At 51.4% G+C, this 18,775-nt stretch overlaps 7 protein-coding genes across 7 annotated transcripts; 4 read left to right on the top strand and 3 right to left on the bottom strand.

Moving 5' to 3' along the window:
* Nucleotides 1-3,425: 3,425 nt before the first annotated feature.
* Nucleotides 3,426-5,871, bottom strand: VTN77DRAFT_6478 (uncharacterized protein; the record flags this gene model as incomplete). Its single annotated transcript, XM_069422760.1, has 3 exons — nt 3,426-4,298; nt 4,356-5,567; nt 5,626-5,871. 3 exons carry the CDS (start codon nt 5,869-5,871, stop codon nt 3,426-3,428), a joined length of 2,331 nt encoding a protein of 776 aa, XP_069281388.1.
* A 284-nt stretch (nt 5,872-6,155) lies between these two features.
* Nucleotides 6,156-7,448, top strand: VTN77DRAFT_6477 (uncharacterized protein; the record flags this gene model as incomplete). The annotated part of the gene is made up of 1 exon (XM_069422759.1): nt 6,156-7,448. The coding sequence occupies one exon, from the start codon at nt 6,156-6,158 to the stop codon at nt 7,446-7,448; it is 1,293 nt and encodes a 430-aa protein (XP_069281387.1).
* Nucleotides 7,449-7,812: 364 nt separating this feature from the next.
* Nucleotides 7,813-10,938, bottom strand: VTN77DRAFT_6476 (uncharacterized protein; the record flags this gene model as incomplete). Its single annotated transcript, XM_069422758.1, has 1 exon — nt 7,813-10,938. One exon carries the CDS (start codon nt 10,936-10,938, stop codon nt 7,813-7,815), a length of 3,126 nt encoding a protein of 1,041 aa, XP_069281386.1.
* Nucleotides 10,939-11,323: 385 nt separating this feature from the next.
* On the top strand, nt 11,324-12,136 carry VTN77DRAFT_6475 (uncharacterized protein; the record flags this gene model as incomplete). Its single annotated transcript, XM_069422757.1, has 2 exons — nt 11,324-11,362; nt 11,459-12,136. 2 exons carry the CDS (start codon nt 11,324-11,326, stop codon nt 12,134-12,136), a joined length of 717 nt encoding a protein of 238 aa, XP_069281385.1.
* Nucleotides 12,137-12,460: 324 nt separating this feature from the next.
* Nucleotides 12,461-12,970, bottom strand: VTN77DRAFT_6474 (uncharacterized protein; the record flags this gene model as incomplete). The annotated part of the gene is made up of 1 exon (XM_069422756.1): nt 12,461-12,970. One exon carries the CDS (start codon nt 12,968-12,970, stop codon nt 12,461-12,463), a length of 510 nt encoding a protein of 169 aa, XP_069281384.1.
* A 1,610-nt stretch (nt 12,971-14,580) lies between these two features.
* Nucleotides 14,581-15,198, top strand: VTN77DRAFT_6473 (uncharacterized protein; the record flags this gene model as incomplete). The annotated part of the gene is made up of 1 exon (XM_069422755.1): nt 14,581-15,198. The coding sequence occupies one exon, from the start codon at nt 14,581-14,583 to the stop codon at nt 15,196-15,198; it is 618 nt and encodes a 205-aa protein (XP_069281383.1).
* Nucleotides 15,199-16,962: 1,764 nt separating this feature from the next.
* Nucleotides 16,963-17,322, top strand: VTN77DRAFT_6472 (uncharacterized protein; the record flags this gene model as incomplete). Its single annotated transcript, XM_069422754.1, has 1 exon — nt 16,963-17,322. One exon carries the CDS (start codon nt 16,963-16,965, stop codon nt 17,320-17,322), a length of 360 nt encoding a protein of 119 aa, XP_069281382.1.
* Between the last annotated feature and the right edge of the window lie 1,453 nt (nt 17,323-18,775).

Here is an 18,775-nt window from a genome sequence, read left to right as displayed (position 1 = left end):
GGTCTTGGAGGCTTTTTGGCGCGACCCATCAGTGACAAAGAGCTGTTCCCTGGCGGACGAGTGAGTTCCTGAAATAGACACGGAGATGGTTTCCGTTACACAGACGTAATATGATAGGCCACACGGACAGAGTAGCCTCTGGAAACGCGGCATCCCGAATTTCCATAGTAGTTCCTTTCAAGTCCATCTGCGTCTGCAGTGGCAGGGATATAAAAGAGCAATTTGCGTGCGGACAGCAGGATCATTGTGACCAAAGGTCACGATGTTTTTGCCTTTGGCGAGTTGAACCTTTGGACACTGGTAGAGAAATAGAAGAGAAGGCTGCCATCGAGAATGGTAACGAGGCGGGCCATTTGAGAGCAAGTCCGTGCAAAGGAGCAAGGCTCATTGGATCTGACTCGTCTCATTCTGGACGATGAAGCCTCTCTTTGCGGATAATCTGGTCAAAAGGAGGAAGTCTGATCCAGAAGGAGATTTGAGGTTTGTCGATCACGTGGCGGCGAGTTCCTGTTGGCAATCAGGCTTATTCATTCCCTTGGCGCGTAACGATGGCGCTGTCGTTCTCGTCAGGCACAAACGACCTGTCCTCGTTGAAATTGGCTGGGTTTTCCAGCTTCGAGTTCTCATGGTGTTTCGACTATGACCTTTTCGCAGTGCAAAAAGTCATCTGCAATTATCTTGTCGATAGAGGTATTGCAGCTCCGTTATGACTTTTATGTCCGTGCAATCCAAGCTTGGACTTCGTCAGCTGCTGTTGCTTTCTGTCTCATGTCGCACTTGCTTCATGTCATCAGATGCAGTCTGCAAGATCCCGGTGACACTGCTCTGGAGTTTTATGACACGTTTGCTAAGGAAATCCGAATAGGTCCCATATGGGCTTGCACCGTTTATCCGACCCTTCAGAGACCAGCCTTGAGAATACAATGCAGGTATCATATTTTCCGCAGGGCCGTCAATCGACTAACCTTCAGAATTCATGTCTAGCACCGTTGTCCTGGCTGTGATTGCTGCAGGAGGTCGTGGTCGAGATTCGTGATGCGCAATGAGTCCTTCTCTGATCATATATGCGGGTGTTGTGGACTGCACCTCGATTGGGACAGGCGCCGTTTCGTCTTTCCGCATTGGCCGATGTCTCAGGTGTACATGCCGATTTGCAGACTCGATGGACTGTGGTCATGGCTTCCCTGTTGAGAGCCTTTTTCTCTGCTCCGGTCCATCGCTCGAATCCAGGACGCAATTGATCTGTGATGCGCCGCCGGAAGGTCTCGAGAAGACTGCGAACTGTGTCAAGTTTGTTCGATAAAGGTTGATGACAGCTGCCGGCAGTTCTCCACGTCATTAGTCTATACCGCCAAGCCTCCTGAAAAGGTTCTAGAGCTACGTGTTTGGTCCCCGAAGCACAGATGTCGACTCATGGATGGTCATCCTAGAAATGCTTCATGCTGAAGAAATTCGGTGTCCTGATAGCAGACCTCTCTTTTGATCAATGGTTTCAACTGATCGCTCTCTGCTGAAAATCCAACAGGTCATTCGACGGTGATATAATTGAAACCTGAAGGTTAGCAGCCTTTTCCGCAGGGACTTCCGCACCCACCATGACGTTGCTTACGGTTTGCCGATGCATCAGCGCCAGGAGAACCTGCTGTAGTGGACTGCGGCTGACGTCATTTTTTACCATCAGCTGGAAGCATCTCTCGCGGTGATTTGTCCAAGCGGCGAATACCAGACGAATACCATCTAATATACATCAACGATGTTTGTTTTGTTGCGGCCCCTGTCGTCTCCACAGTGAACCATGTCTGAGACGGACGGTTCCAAAAATGGTAAAATTCCATTCCAACACAACTGCAACTTATAGGTATTTTCGTATTATTTATTACTGTATACACATACCTTTCAGGGGGGGGGGGGGGTTCAGTCTGGGTACTTTAAGATCCATATACATTGGCAATATGGATGGTATATCCTAGGAACTCCCACGAGACTGCTAGTGCTGATGTGGCGCAGCTCCGTGGTGAATAGTCGGTATCTGGCAGATTTCGCTCAACCACTTCCTCTATGAAGTAGGGGTGAAGGATAATGATCGCTGCGGGTGCGATCATGGTCCGGGATCTTCGAAAGAATGGGGAAGAAGATAGGCAACAAAAAGTACCAGCCGGACTGACTATATGATACCTTGGTGTCAGATCCCAAGGTGGCGCAGCATGTTGCTGACTTTATGTCATAAACCGGCCTCCTTGGCCAATTCAGAGACGTGGAACCTGAATTCAGCGAGAGCCCTCGTAGTCAGTGATAGCATTGAGTGAAGACGGTGGGTATACAGTGGGCATAACTTACAAAGGGGCTTCTTTTTCGATGGAGGGTAAGTAATATCCCTATTATTTTTGTATCGATCTTCATTGATATTTTATATTATAGGAATTTTTTTTCCCATTCTCTTAAAGAGGAAGGTCTTTATCGGAGTAATGATCTAGCTGATCAGATTGCCTTCCTCGCCATTTATCTGCCTATTCTACTGGTTCAGATTTTCTTCTTCGTATGAACCTGGATAAATACAGTATTAAAGCAGATCGCCGGCTGGCCCAGTAACCAACCGGCGAAGATATCTAAACGAAACAAACACATAAAGCAGAGAGGCACGGGTCTCACCAGCATGAGAGATATTTAGGGGATGGAGACGTGGGATCCGGGGGAGAGTTTAGAAACACTTAGTGAGAGACTAGGGGAAGCTATTGAAGACAATCCCAGAACTATAAAACTCTGTATACTACTTACTTTTAGTTCTGCGCGTTCTGGGAGCTTCATTTCTCTGCTCACAATATATTTTCTTGTGTTGGGGGAGTTGGAATTGGAGCGCCCTGCGTGGCGACATGCAGATAAGTCAGCTAGATCAAGGTATAAATTCATCATCATCCTCATCCTCATTATCGTCATTAGTCGGTATCCGGCTTAAATTTCCAAAGCTGACAGATCGTCAAGGTTCTCAATGAGGTAAATGAGATACCGACGGATGAGAAAGGGCATTAAGGCTGAAATACTTCTCGTACACATAACTACTACCTAGGTATATATAATATAATATACTAGATAGATAGACCTAGATATATATATACATATATTTCCAATACAATTGCGCAGTCGCAACTTTATGCACCTGCACCTTACACTACAAGACTTTATATTCAAATGGCCGTACGGAGACTGGGATGAGATATTTAATTATTTATCTATTGGGTTTGTTCATCACGTGAAATCTCTATGAACAAATTAGACCCGGTATACAACGTAGATGTACAAACATACGAAAGAAAAGTGGCATAGGTATCATACGAAGAGAGAACACCAGAAAAAATCAAATCGCCCCCAATTTTTTTTTAAAAGCCAAAAGCGATCCAACGGGGAAGATGCTCTCTCATCTATTTGTACTAAAAATTCAACGACTCCACCGGCCCAATAAACGTCTTATTGTTCCCTTCTCCCCGCAAAAGAGCATCAATATCGACCCGTCCCGCGGTGATGTACCGCTCACTGACGCCGATATTGATCCGCTTCGACAGCATCTGCTTCAGCTCGGCCCTCATGGCGGCCAATTCCGCCTTCGTCACGCTGCTCGCCTGCTTTTCGCGCTGGTGACGGCCTCTGCCGCGGCCGCGACCTTTGGCCTTGCTGCCTTCCCGCTCGAATTCCTCGCTGTCGTAGTCTACGCCTAGTTCTTCGGCGGCTTGTCGGAGCCAGTTGCCCTCCGCAGACAGCTTCTCTTTGGCGAGGGTGGATTCTGTGATTCGTTTCGCGAGCGTTACCCGAGGGCGGACGCGGGAGACGACGCGACGGTCGAGCTCAACTGACTCGAGCGGATTCCGTCTGGCTGCCTTGTTGCTGTTCGCGTCGGCATGGACTTTGGCAACGAGTCGGGCAACGCCAACGACTTCTTCGGGTGCACAGATGAGGATACTCTTTCCAGGCGCTCCTGCACGGGCCGTGCGGCCAGAGCGGTGGACGTACATGTCCGCGGTGCGAGGGACGTGATAATGGATGACAAAGTCGATGCCTTTGATGTCCAGACCACGGGCTGCAACATCAGTCGCCACGAGAACGGAATTAGGATCGGACGATGGAGAAGAGAACCTTTCCACAGAGCGAAGGCGGGCTTTCTGTTCCATATTCGAGTGAAGAGCGAGTGCGGGAACGCCCAGATTTTGAAGGAACTGGGAGAGGCGTCGGACGGAGGATATCGAATTGGTGAAGACCAGAGTCCGATGGCCTGGATGGTAAAGCAGAAGTGTGTAAAGGTAGAGATCCTGTGAAGAATATTAGACAAGATTGGGAATACTACAAAATGTGTTATGCAGACTCACCTTCTCCATAGCTGCGCATTCGACAATTCCTTCTTTCAAGCCTTCTGCCATCTGGGAGACGGGGTTGACATCAATGAACTTGGGCCGTTCTTCACGGAAATTGAGTTTCTCCAACAAATACTCCATTGATTCCTTCTTGTTCATCAAGTCGTTGCTCACAAATCGCCCCTTTCCAGCCAATTTCTGCTGCAACCCCCGATGGAATGTCGCAGAGAAAACGAGGGTCTGTCTCTGGTCCTGAGGACCGTCGTCATCCTCCGATCCCGCTTCTTCAGCATCTGGAAAGCCATTGTCCTCCGTTTGGTCAAGTGCATTCAGAATTTCCTCCACCTCCTTGAAGTGACCTTCGCTGAGAAGCCTGTCGGCCTCATCAACGACGAGGAACTTGATCTGCTTCATTTTCCGAATCAAGCCATGTCCCGTACTGAGGATCTCCCAAACTCTGCCTGGAGTGCCAATAACAATGTCTGCATCCGCAAGCAGTCTCTGCTGCTTCTGTATCGACAATCCGCCAGTCAGCAGGGCGATCCTGGCGTTTGCATCTGGAGTGTGGGTGTTGAGCTCTCCGATATGCTTGGCCAATTGGTGAGCCAGCTCCCGTGTAGGAGATAGGATCAGAGCGATAGGTTCTGATTCCTTCTCCTCTGTATCAGCGTGCTTTTCCCTGCTGCGATCCAAGTAGTGCTCTAATATGGGTATGCCGAAGGCAAGCGTTTTGCCTGATCCTGTCGCCGCCTTTCCAATGACGTCGTGCCCTGCTAAGATCTCTGGTATGCAGGCCTTCTGGATAGGTGTAGGGGAGCTAAATTTCAGTTTTGAAAGGCTCGTCTGGATGGACGGCGAGAGTCCCAAAGGATCCCATGCGGATACGTCTACCCCGTCCTCTTCCTCATCCTGAAGAGCTGCAAACGACAGATTGGATTGGATACCACGATTTTGGGGCTTCTCAGCGGCATTTTTCTTTTTCTGTGGCTTTTCACCTTTGTTGTCCTTTTCCTTTTCCTTTTGCTTTTCCTTTCCCTTTTCCTTGTCCTTGCCTTCCTTGGCGACATCCTTTTGATCCTTCTGCGATGTCACGGTGTCCTGGTTTTCCGTCGCAGCAGGCTCATCGTCGCTAAAGCCAGACCATTCCTCCTCGTCGTCATAGTTTGATTCCTCTTTTTCAATGGCAGGCTTCTTCAAGATCGACTTCAAGGGTTTGTTTCCTGCGGCCTTGACCAAGAGTTAGCTTATAGAGTAAAAAAAGCTGGCTTCAGCGGTATAGACCAACCTTGAACTTGATCTCACCACCGCCCTGTGGTCGCACGATATCAACACCTTCAATCTCTTCTAGTCCAAAAAAGCCACCTGCATCATCCAGCCTATCTGGAAGCCGGACCTCCTTCCAGTCGAGCTCGTCTATTCCGAATAACCGGTCCGCGTCCGCATCCGCGCCATTCGTCGGCTTCTCTACCTTCTGCCTCTTCTTCGATTTGCCTGTGAAACCTCGAGGCTCGCGCTCACGTTTCGTACCCATTTTGGGTAAATGTATGGAGGAAAGAGATTAGAAGGTAGGCCGCGTTGTCCTTGTTGTTTGTCGGCGGAGCTGCGGCGTGGTTGCGGCAGAAAAAAAAAGTTACTGCTTGCTCCGCCCGCCGCGATCTTATCGCACTTTTTTCCCCACATGCGAAAAACGAGACCGTCTGTCGCATGATCACCCCGCCGTTATATTGACTCGCTTACAATTTATAGGAGGGAAAATAGAGGGAGAAAAAGAAATCTATTTGGATACCCTGGCTGGTTAACTAATCCATCTGGACGATGGGCAAGTCCTCCAAGGACAAGCGCGACGCCTACTACCGGCTCGCCAAGGAGCAGAACTGGCGCGCACGCTCCGCCTTCAAGCTGATCCAGATCGACGAGCAATTCGACCTTTTCGCGCACGCAGATCCAGACAGCGTCACTCGCGTCGTCGATCTCTGCGCTGCACCAGGCAGCTGGAGCCAGGTGCTCAGCCGCGTGCTGATCAAGGGCGAGAGCTTCGGACGGCGGGCATGGCTAGAAAAGAGACGGCGGGAGAAGAAGGCGCTGGAACGGCTGGAGAAAGGGATAGAAGGTGGAGACGATGAGGAAGATGAAGACGAGTCGACGGTCCTCAAGCCTAGGAAAAATGTCAAGATCGTCTCGATCGATCTCCAGCCGATGGCCCCGCTAGAGGGCATCACGACCCTCAAGGCGGATATCACCCATCCATCGACAATCCCTCTCCTCCTTCGTGCTCTGGACCCCGAAGATTACGATGAAGCTTCTACATATTCTTCGACATCAAAGCAGCCCCTCGCGCATCGCCATCCTCACCCGGTCGATCTGGTCCTTTCCGACGGCGCCCCGGATGTGACAGGTCTCCACGACCTTGACATCTACATCCAGTCGCAACTGCTCTACTCCGCCCTGAACCTGGCCATTGGCGTGCTTCGTCCGGGAGGCAAGTTCGTCGCCAAGATCTTTCGCGGGCGCGACGTCGACCTGATCTACGCGCAGCTGCGGACGGTCTTTGAGAAGGTGTCGGTCGCCAAGCCGCGCAGCAGTCGCGCCAGCAGTCTCGAAGCGTTCGTTGTCTGCGAGGGCTTCATTCCTCCAAAGACTGGAGATGATGGTGGAAACGGTCAGTGGAGTGGGATACGCGCCCTCCAGAATCCGTTGTTTGGCGGCGCGGCCGCCCCTGGACTCAATGAAGATGGCACAGTGGGAAAAGAGATCCCCGACGAAGCCGAACAGGAGGAACTACAATCTGAACTGGAGCCCTCGGCCACAGACATGACACACACTGGACCGAACCATCTCACGCAGACGCGGGTGCTGAAGCCCTCGACAGATCGTCATCCAGCCGACCTCCGCTCACCGCACGAGTCCCGCTGGATTCCTCTGTTCATAGCCTGCGGAGACCTGTCCTCATGGGATTCAGACGCGTCTTACGCCTTGCCAGAAGGTCACGTCAGCCTGGATCCCGTACAGCCTCCCACAGCGCCTCCGTATCGAAAAGCGCTGGAAATGAGGCGGGAGAAGGGGGGTGCTTACGGAAAGACGAAGCTAGGGACTATAGGGCGGGCTTGAGCGAATCTTCACCCAAAGGGTGTGGCCAAAATTAAAAGAATTAATCTCTCTCTTCTATTATATTTCTAGAAGCATCCCATCTGCATCGTGATTGCTTACTGCTGGCAGCGACTGTATTACATTTACCTGAATAGAAAGGATCTGGCGGATAGAAAAAAGAATACTAGATGATGATACCCTGGGATTTTGGACCTTGACGAAATTAGGAATATAGTGAGATGAACAGAAAATGATCGGAATTGAAACGAAATATATTTGTTGGATGCAATCTGTGTGACGATCTCTAGAAAAATATGTACTTGACTGTCTTGTCTCGATATCATGCACGACTGAGGTATCAACTCGTTAACCATGTGTTTTCAGTCTAGTAGACTTCCAGAACATATCTCTCCTGCTCCTTCAACTTCTCAATTTCCTTGCGAGGCTCCACCTTCTTGCCAGTGGCCTTAGCCTCGGCGGCGATGGCCTCTTCCAGCACGGCGGTGACATCAGGGACCGGCCAGGTGGGACCGCACAGGTAGAATGCACCCTCTTCGCGGATGTACGCCTGGATGATCTCCGGTAGGGTTTCGCGCATCCGGTCCTGGATGTAGATCTTCTGCGGCTGGTCGCGAGAGAACGCGCGGCCCAACAGGGTGATGACGCCGGCCTCCTGGTAGGCCTCCCATTCTTCACCGTAACAGTACTCCTCACGCTGGTGTCGCGATCCCATGTACAGCAGGACAGAGCCAATCTCCTTGCCCTGAGCCTTCTCAAGGGCACGGTGCTGCACGAACGCGCGGAAAGGTGCCAGACCAGTACCGAGACCAGCCATGATAAGTGGCTGAGTCGAACGGGGTGGCAGTTTCATCACGCTGGACTTGACGCTCACGGTGACAGGTGCCCCAGGTCGGAGCCTGCTGAGGTACCGCGTGGCCTGGCCAATGCGCTTGCGTCCTCGAGTGTCTACCCAGTTCACAACGACGATCATCAAGGCCACACTTGTCGGGGTCACCTTCTGGCAGGAGGCAATCGAATACTCACGACGCTTCAATGGGCTGACAATGCGTACAAGGTCGTGGAAGCTCGGGTGGGCAGATGGGAACTCCTGCAAAATATCCGCGTAGGTGACAGTGTCGACTTCGGCACGTTTCTTGAACTCGGCTGCACCTTCGGGTCCACCCAGGGCCAAGAGTTTCTTCTTCTCCTTCTCGTCTGTGGCGAACTCGGAGAGGGCCTCGTAGAAGCGCTTGGGTGGGCGGCCGAAGATGTCAACATTCTGCGTAAGGGCCTGGAATACAGTACGGCTCTCCAGGACGGAATCATCCTCGCGGTTCGGGACCTCAACGATCTCGTCCGGATTGAGGCCGTAGAACTTGATGAATTCCATGACATCTTCCGCATCGTTCTCAGCGTGTACGCCAAGTGCTTCTCCGATGTCGTACTTGAGCCCGGAATCGCCCAAATCGAATTCGATGTGGAAGATGTTCCGGTCGTAGGTGACAGGAGTGAGTCGGCGGTTCTCCTTGACGTGAACGGTGTACGTCTTGGTGTTGATGTCCGGGCGGAGGGCGGTCCGGCTGCCATACGCTTCCTTGAAGGCCAGACCTTTCGCGATGGTCTTCCAGTCCTTGAGCTTCGATTCAGGCTCCGCCTCCTTCTTGTCGAATGGCACGAAGCTGGTCGCAGAAATGCCCTTGGGAAGTTGAGGTGCTTCTACCGGCGTCTCAGCCGTGGCCCATGACTCAGGTACCTCAATCTGTCGCAAAATCTTATCGAGGTCCTTCGTCACGTTCGCCAGAGCATCAGAGTTGTTGGCAATAGTTGCCAACTTCGACACACCGACCTGCTCGAACGAGGCAACCCGCAGGAAAGCCGCTTGCAGAACAACGGGCTCCAAAGCGGAGTCTCCAGCAAGAGCGGGGTCCACAATGAAGAGTGAGATGCGCTGTTTAGCAATCGCCTGCCTGAAAGTCGGCGGCAATTTCTTCTCAAGCTCATCATCCTTCACACCTGGGGCGCTCACAATAACTTTCCCGCTGTCCTTCACAGAGGCAAGGATGTCAACATCGTCCAAGATCTTGACGTTTCCAACATAAACAACGTCCGCCGCATCTACTGCGTACGGCGCATCCAGGATCTTGGTGCTCTTGCGAATGTCGACGCGGACCACGCCACCCTGGATCAGGTTGTTATAAACTGTACTGGTGGTCACGTTGATGGCAGAGTCCGTAGCCAGAACCTTGCCAAGCACGGCAGCCGCCTGAGCCGATAGAGTGTCATCCACGTCCCAGAAAGTGTACTCCTGCACCGTCTCTGGGTTGAGAAGCTTGAGGGGAGCAGGGTCATTGATATCTTGCAAAATTGGCTTGTCTGCCACGCGCTGGAACGCCGCCGCAGTATTGAGCGTGGTCCACTGCTGGGAGCGATCATACTTGATCTCGACCAACACGGGAGGCTGACGGCCGTCACTGGCAAAGGTCAAGGCTGCCAGCACATCATCGTAGAGGGAAGAGTGAACCCCCTCCTCTTGAACAGCTTGCTCGTCGCGAACCTGACCGAGGACTCCAACGGTCTTGGTGGATTTCGGCAGCACACGGAGGAACTCCTCCTCCACGAAGGGCCGGTAGACACGCACATTGACGACTCCAATCCGGGCACCGTCTTTGGCCAGAGAACGCGCAACCTGCGACGTCAGGGACGCCTCGACCGTACCAAAAGCCACCAAAACAGAACTTGGCTCAGGGTGACCGTGGTATTCAAACAATCCATAATCAGTGCCCAGTTCACTGTTCAGGCTCTGCAGGATATCCAACACCTTGCCCTGGTCATCGAGATGCTTAGTTCTCGTACCTTCCAGGCCCTGTCGGACAGCCTGATAGCTGCGGTTGAGGCCGGCTTGATCGAGGACATCAATGACCCGGGTGGTCTCGTGGCCAACACGGACACCGTCGTAAATGTGGATGGATGGCCAAAATGAAGCCATCAGGGTCGCCAGGAGCGCCATGTGCTGAGACTCGTGGGCAGAGGTGCTGGAAATCAGGCCAAGACCGAGCTCCTCAGCGAGGTTCAGTGCCGTGACATAGTCGGAAACAAGGCGCTCATTTGCATAGTCGACGGCAGCCACATGGGCCACGACGGGACTAGCAACAGAATACAGCAGAGACAGCTGTTCCAACGACCCTCGCAAGTACGGCAGAGTGGCAGACGACGCCAGAATGCTCTGAGGGACATGGCGCTTCTTCAGGTCGAAGTCACGGGAGAAAAGGTAACCAAGCGCAATGGAGCCGGCGCCCTGGCGAGTCTGAAGGGTCTGGACGGCAGTAGGTTCGCCATTGGCATTGCTCTCGCGACGCGCAGCCCACTCACGAACAGCAGAATCAAGGTCGAAAGATTCAGGAGAGTAGGAGAAAAGCTTGTCGGAGAGGGCATAGGCGACCTGCTGGATGAGGGTCTGGGCGGTAACATAGGTGGGGCCAACAATGGCCGAGAGCTCAGGTGCAGACCCCATCGTGCCGCCGATATCGATATTGGGATACCAGGATACCAGGCGCGCGTCTGGAGAGGAAAATATAGAAGAGAAAGAAAACAATTGAGGGGAGAACCACCGCAGTCATGAAATATCAGAATTTAGAAGGGAAAAGTAATCTGGTATTGTCGGGCGGGTCGGCCGAGAACAGGGACACCTTCCAAAGACGGCTAGCGTCGATCACGCAATTTCTTATCGATAAGAAACGCTATTTTTTAAAGGCGGTGAAAATGGGCAGTATTATTAATGACGGCAATCACGTGTTGAGCTATTGTCAGAAGCCTTCCCTTTTCCCTCTGCAGCAAACAGAAGCCATTGCACACAAGCTACATATAGAGACAGTTGCTGGTATTGACAGTATTTAACCATGGCGAGCGTTGCTCTCTTAGGATCTACCGGCATGGTGGTAAGTTCAATCCCTGGTTTGTCCTGTCACCTGTGGCGGGGCTTCCTAAACTCACAACAATGGAGGCAGCTAATTATACCATTCATTGATGACTAGGGTTCTCATATCTTGTCTACCTTACTTGCCAACCCATCCGTTGCCCGTGTCGATACGATATCCCGCCGGACACCACCAATCGCCGCATCTGCACTGCAGGCGAAGCTGACCACCTTTGTCGATGGCGATACATCCCGCTGGGCGGCTCAGGTGGCCGCACTAGCCCCTCCGCCATCAATATTATTCTCCGCTCTGGGGACAACACGGGCTGCCGCCGGAGGATTCGAGAACCAGTACAAGCTCGACCATGACCTCAACCTCGAGCTGGCTCGCGCCGCACGCGATACAGGAACCCGGGTGTATGTTCTCATTTCTTCCTCGGGGGCCAACCCCTCGTCTGTCATTCCCTACGTTCGGATGAAGGGGGAGCTTGAGGAGGCTGTCAAGGCGCTGGGGTTTGAGCACACCATCATTCTCCGGCCCGGTTTGATTGCTGGTCAGCGTGAGGAGAGTCGCCCTGCCGAGGCAGTATTGCGCTTTGTTGCTGGGATCGCGGGCAAGGTGCACTCGTCTTTGAAGGATGGCTGGGCCCAAGACGCCGATGTCATCGCCAAGGCTGCAGTCAATGCCGGTCTCAAAGCGCTCGAGGGGGATATCCCTGCCGGTAGTGAAAAGGTCTGGTTCCTGCATGGGTCCGACATCATTCGCCTTGGGCAGAAGGAGTGGAAGAACTCCTGAGAGCTAAGCATTGATGCACATTTTCTCTACCTGGCTCTGTACTCCTCGAGCCTTATTCCAATTGCATATGACAGTCTACCGGATTGTCGATATGTATGTACAGTACATACGTGTTTACAGTACAGACGATAATGCATGAACCGAAAAAGATGACCCTTAGTCAAGATAGGCCACGTCACCGCTATCTCGCAGTCTTAGCTTTCTGTTTTTCTTCTCAATGGAGAATGCAACAACTCCACAATGCCAGAACTGACGTCCTTCGATGTTTCTTTCACATGATACGCAACTCCCTGTAAGGAATGAAAGAAGAATGAAAAAAAAATATCATGATTGCTGGCCCGGTCCGGTAATCACTGGCTTGCGCTTCCTTGTCCATCCTCGGGCACTTGGTCCTTTTTCCACGCCATGCTCCGGTGCGCCCTCCGTAGGGTCACGCGTCTTGCTAACCTCCTGATTACCGGGACTAATATCGAGCGGATTGCTCGTATGCCCACGCCGCTGGGACTCTCGTCCCGCGGCATCGACCTGGCCCTTGGGCGACGTGGTGTCGGGATCAAACGACACGTCGTGACTGGCAACCTCATCATCGGTCCCGGACTTGGAATACTCGCTTCGTGCTGGGTTCAGCGTGTTCCGGTCTATCAGGCCCTCTACATCCTTCTCGTGCTGTTCTGTGTCCAGGACTGTCGATGATGTCTGGAACGTTCGTTGCGAGGGTGGAAGTATTGTATCAGTTGCCGATTGGGAGACTTGCACGGCAGCCTGGAGAGGCAGAGCTTGCCGGATGACTTTGCCGCCGTTGAGGGCAGTCTGACGGAGTGCTGCGGCATTCATAATGTTTGTGTCTGGGAATAGATAAAGGTAGACAGACCCCTTCAGCTCAATTGACGTTTCGTAGAGGTCTGAGATCTAAGGAAGTATGTAACTGCTAAAAATGAACAAGATAAGAGAGTCTTCTGAATTTCTACACAACAATTGGTAGCTAGCCGGAAGAAAATCGTTTCATTTCATTCCAATTTCTGCAGAAGATATAAATCTCCCCGTAGATGCAGATGTGTACAGTAAGAATGGAATTAATTGCCGATTGCCGCGTGATAACCATTTTCGGCAGGTCACGTTGACGTCACTAGGAGTGCACCAAGTTACCACTGCACCAACAGCATCTAGACCTTCGGTGCTGTCCCTGGCGAGGTCACGTGCTGGATATCCACATCAACGCATGTACAGAGTACTGTACTACTCCGTAGTTGTCTATTCTTTATTCTTCTCAGAGACTGGAGGCTTCTGTAAGGCAATTCGACGAGAATAGCCCCTTTTCTTAAGGGCTAGGGTTAGGTAACCTTCCTTAACCCCTAGTTCAGGCGACTGAGCATGAGCAAGCATTCTGCCTCATGTATGACTAGGTGAAGTTCAGGGGCAAGAATTCCCACAAGATTCAATCTACAATGGCCAGGCGGATTTGTACAGTACCAGTATTGGATTGCCTTGGGGAAGTGAGGACCCTCCATTCACACAAACCTTCCAAGATGCCTCTACAACTGTTAGTCATCAGAAAGATCGCCTGTATGTGACAACGGATAGGATCAGCATATCATGCTGTCCGATGTGAATGAGCCCTCACTGCATGTAACCATCCACGAAAGCAGCCAAGGCCACGTCAACGGAATTGATAGACAAATCTGTTTAATGACACGAGATCGAGGCTCAATGCGTGTGCGTGTCTGAACATGCGTAACAACGGCACGCGTGACGTGCAATATCAAGCTCAGGCTAGACAGTCATTGCGTCTGCGGCGCAGCAGAGTGAAAGACCCGAAGAATGGCGCCACATTCAGCTGGTAATGGTACATCCGACTGATCCGGTAATACTACAGCTTGTCATGATGTTAGTTGTTCCGTTAGTTCTTCCGATCCACATTGATGAAAAGACTTGACAGGGAGAGATTGAATTCAGCAGACTAAACACTTTCGCATCATGTGTGTCGCGACAGTTGCATCCACGATGAATGCCATACCCGTGGTGCGCCAGCTGTACAATGACTTCAGGCCGCAATCCTTGTCACCGCCGCTGCTACAGCTGCAAGCCTTGGGAAAAGGAAAGAAGTTCGGGGGAAATCGAGGATTATGTGGCTCCAATGGGCAGTCATTGACAGCGACGCGTTGGTGGTGACTCGAGAATTTCCTGACATCCCACGGGCTTCGGCGGACGGAGATGCAAAAGTAAGGTACCTAGACTTAGTCTTGGTGTTAAGTAAAGTCCGACGCTAGATCCTGCTGCTGATCTCTGCAAGCACTTGCTGGGACGTTCGTGCAGATAGGTCCTCTGATCGGTGCTGGAAATCCACCACGATAGTGTATGGGGTTGACAAGGGGCACTTCTTAGCTGCATATTCGCGGAAGAATCAGGGTCATTCCATTGGACACTGTCGTGGGGCGAAAGACGACATGCACACAAGCCGGGAACCAATCCACTGCACCACGCCGTCCAGCCAGCAGATGCCCTTGCACCTTAAAATTTTCGAGATCCTTCTGAACTATACTATTTGTCAGGGTAGAGGGTGTGCATGCGGGAGGTGCGGGAAGCTCTGTTCACTGTCAGATCACGAGAGTCGAACAACTCCGGCCGCTTGGAGTAATGCAGGTGGAGTCGGAATCCAAATTCAACGTTCAAAGTGCCAAAACAGATGTAAACTTCCCAGGGAGGGCAACGAATTGGGCGTCCATGGTCTTTCCAAGACTTCTTGCAAGCAGTTTTCAATTGGATGGCACGTTCTTATTTTCCTGCGGCCATTGTCGGCAGGTGGCCAGGGTTCGAGATGCAGGCAGTCCATAAGAACACGCAGTCAGAACTCTCTGAAAGACAAAGAACACCCGAGGCAACGTAAGAGGCTGGCGAATCCAGTAGGTGGCACTCGTAACCGAGAGAGACGGCTTCTGCATATCTCCGAAGTCTGGTCCTTTTTGTTGTCTCACCGTTGCCAGCCTTGCAGAGAGGCTGAGCCAATTACCAATCCAGTTATAGCAGCCAGTGATGATAGCTCATACCTCACTGCTCCAGAGTGATATTAACAAATTCCCGTAACAATGCCCTCGCAGGAACCACAACGACTCGTAAAAGCGGGGTGAATGTCAGATTCACAACAGGAACACAGGAGCATACCACCGTCAGCATCGTGTATCAGCTGGATAATGGCCCTCCCGCCTCAAATGATGCCGATTGAATGCGACCAGGAGAGCTCAAATCACACCTCCTGGACCAGACGTAACCTGCCACGTCAGAGAGCGTCCAAGGTCTAGCGCAGATGCATATGATGTGAACACCAGTCGTCCCATTTGAGAGACGGGTATGTCCGCTTTGTCCCGAGCCGCAGCCTGACCCGCGTCATACAGGGTTGTGTCAACAGGAAGAACACGAACCATGCACTTGCACAGAAGCCAATGCGGGATTACCCATGTGCAGATGTCGGTGATCAGCTGAAAGAGTTCGCCTTCGACACCTGCATAAGGTTTCCGTACCTCGCCATTGGATGTGGAAAGTCAAGACCAGCAAGGACTGGGGACCAAGGTGGTGACAAGACGATATCCTCCGTGGCTGAATCAGGAAACTAACCGTAGCAATGGCAAGACGAATTGATAGCGATTGCTCCAGATTGCAAGCACACCGTTCCTTGTGCCCGGCGATTGGAATAGGATGGGCCATGGCAACAGGAGTCGCTGCTCGGTTGAGCATGCATTCCACATGGATGAACACAGCGCCGGTGTTTCTGAGGTCGACGAAGTTTGGGACGCGTTGCATCCGATCATCACCGATTGGAAAAGGAGTTTCGATTCAGTTCTGAAGACTAAACCAAGGACTTGCCATCTCACAGCACCATCCAAGTGTAATTGGGCACTCGAGGAGGGGGAAAGACAGGTGAACGGGTTGGGACACGAGCGTGGGGGGCATTGGATCCAAGTTCAGAAATATTGACTATCAGTCATCGAAATAAGTGATAACTTGGCGGCCGAAAGAGCAAGGTTCACCCCTGAACAAGAGGACTTCACAAACTTTTAGGAGAAAGACACATGATAGTAGTCATCATGCAGGGAAACTTGACCAATGCACGTCACAGGAAGAGGCCAGGTCATCGGGGAATATCTCCATTCGGAAGGCGAAGACGTCAATGACAATAGTTGAATTGGTGCTGCGATGGTCACATCCCCCAGGCAAGAGGTTCACCAGGCATTGAGGGATTTTCAGAAATTCAGGCAGAAGGAAAAGACTGGGCACCACGACACCACAGTCTGCTCGGGGTGCATATGTGAGGCAACCGGTGAGACGATGATGACGATCAGAGCCAACGATATCGTTTCGGTCTTGCGACTCCACCTGAACAACGATCAGGGCAGTCGAACTAGATAAGAGCAACAAACACGGCAAGCGTAAATGATAGTTCGTGATAAACACCCACACAGCTCGGGGACACGTCGGTAAACAGCCGGTGGTCGTGCAGACAAACGGCAAATGGACTGAAACTGTCGAAACATAAATAAGGGGAATCAGTCCACCACAGGCAGAGGATTTCCTGTTCACTCATCAAGCCCAGTTTCAGCCAAAAAGATTCTTAGCATAATCACAAATCAAAAAGTCGTGTCCTGGCCACAGAGCCTCGTCCTGAAGTTCAAACACAAAACATCGTTAATTGACCTTCGTCAGTCTTCGGCCTATCAATCTGTAGCCGAGGAAGACGGCCGGCAAGTTTAGCCAATAAGATCTCCACGAGAGGCTGAAACAAATACCTTCTGTCACTCGCCAGTAGGTGTGATCATTGAAAAGCCCAAACCACTATGACGCTGACGCAGTCGCAAGGAATGTGCTTCTACAACCAGAAGAGATTCGCATGTGGGGACTGGAGTTGGACCAGTTTCGCCCACCAGTGCAATTATGAATACCGGACTGGCGAGACGTGTGGCATGAGACTCGTAAACATGACGGAGTTCGAAGCCACGCAGTGCCGACTTTGCGAGAAGATCGAAACGAAGTTCCGCCGTCGCAGCGCGGAATTGGAACGATTGGACCGCTGGAGGCGCGAGGGAGGTACCCTGGTGGCCTCCATGACCAAGTCACAGAATATCATCAAGGAACTCGACAGAGAAATCCGCCAGCTCCAGAGTGAACGGGACAGTCGACGAAATGCGCTGGCCTGAAAGGCGAGTTGTGAAGCGGGAGTTGGTGACACCAGAAGCATCATCATCCGCAGGAAAAGCATCATCTTCATCATATGATTAGTCCTTTATTTCAATTTTGATTTGATGATTCTGTTTCTTTCTTTCGGCGTTTTGTGAATGACATATCCTGTGGGAATGCCAAACGTCTTAACCCCCGCTGTGTTTTCAACCGCAACGGCGACGCCGAATCGCTGGAGAGCATCAGAGACGGGGAGGATGGTAAAGGAAGGAGATCTCTGCAGAATTGTCGCATCATAGCATCAGAAAAGCAATCTTTGCCAATGAAATTGTTCTTTGTATTATGTTTCATCTTCGTCCTGCTCCCTCATTTGAAGAATTGTCCCTCGTAAGCGCCCATGCACTTACAAGCGGGCCGCCCAAGTAATAATCGACCACAAGACGGCGCCACTTTGTAAAGGACAGGCGGTAAACCCGTGATGAGCTCCTTCATTATTGTTTTCAGCACCAAACTGCCAAAGCTTGCCATCAGTCCCCGGGACCGTTGGGTGAAAGCAGAACGAAGAGTGCGGAGATGTAGCAACTGAACAAGTAAAGTAGTACGGGGTAGGAGTGGGTCACGCATGATCGACAGTCCGGAGACGCCACGTGAGTAGTTGGGGATCACGTGGATTCGCACTTCCTGTTGACACTGATCGAAAATAATAATAATAATAGTTATCAGTTAAGAGTCCATATTCCGATATTATTTCGCTGATATCGACAAATCGGTGTTGGTAGGTACACACCTTCACCCTTGATCGTATTGCTCCGCTTCTTTTGCCGGAACATCTGGCATATCAAGCACTGGATTTTGTGCGATACCCCAGCGTCAGGAGCATGGGATAAACGAGATGATGAACTCGCGTTGGGAGCCTGCAGATGCGAGCATTGCTGGAGAGTGTCACAAAGAGATATTTTGATTCCTTCCTTGCAACTTCGAAAATGAGATTGAGAACCGCGTCCCTGGCGGAAGGAATTTGGTCTAAAGACGGACTTCTTGTTTGTTAGTATAGTGTGGGATTCAAAAAGCCTTGGGTTTCTTGCAGGTTTATCAGATTCTACCTAGAAATTGTAAATTTTACCGCCAGCGGGAGGAACTCAACCTACGTGGATCCATTGATCAGGACTCGACGACCTGGAATTCTCAGCTGGACTAGTTGCGAACGAGCAACAGGCGAGAATACGCGATCATTTGTCGCTCGACTGAGGCTGTCATCGTCTGCCACGTCACAACTCACAGACGCGGGTCAGTTGAGACGTCTATAGAACGGTACATGTTACAATCTATACCGAGTCCGCGGGATATATTCCAGCAAATGATCCCCTCTAGAGATGTCATGAATACGATTTTTGTGGGTAGCATGCTAGATATTTTCACCTCTAAGACCGCAGGGAAGGAAGCTCCGATCCAGACGTTACAAGTCGAAATCGC

Source organism: Rasamsonia byssochlamydoides (assembly GCF_041956645.1).
Source record: "Rasamsonia byssochlamydoides strain NRRL 3658 unplaced genomic scaffold VTN77scaffold_5, whole genome shotgun sequence".
NCBI classification, from domain to species: domain Eukaryota; kingdom Fungi; phylum Ascomycota; class Eurotiomycetes; order Eurotiales; family Trichocomaceae; genus Rasamsonia; species Rasamsonia byssochlamydoides.
Note: the sequence above shows the minus strand (reverse complement) of the source record. Positions and strands in the feature narration are given on the sequence as shown.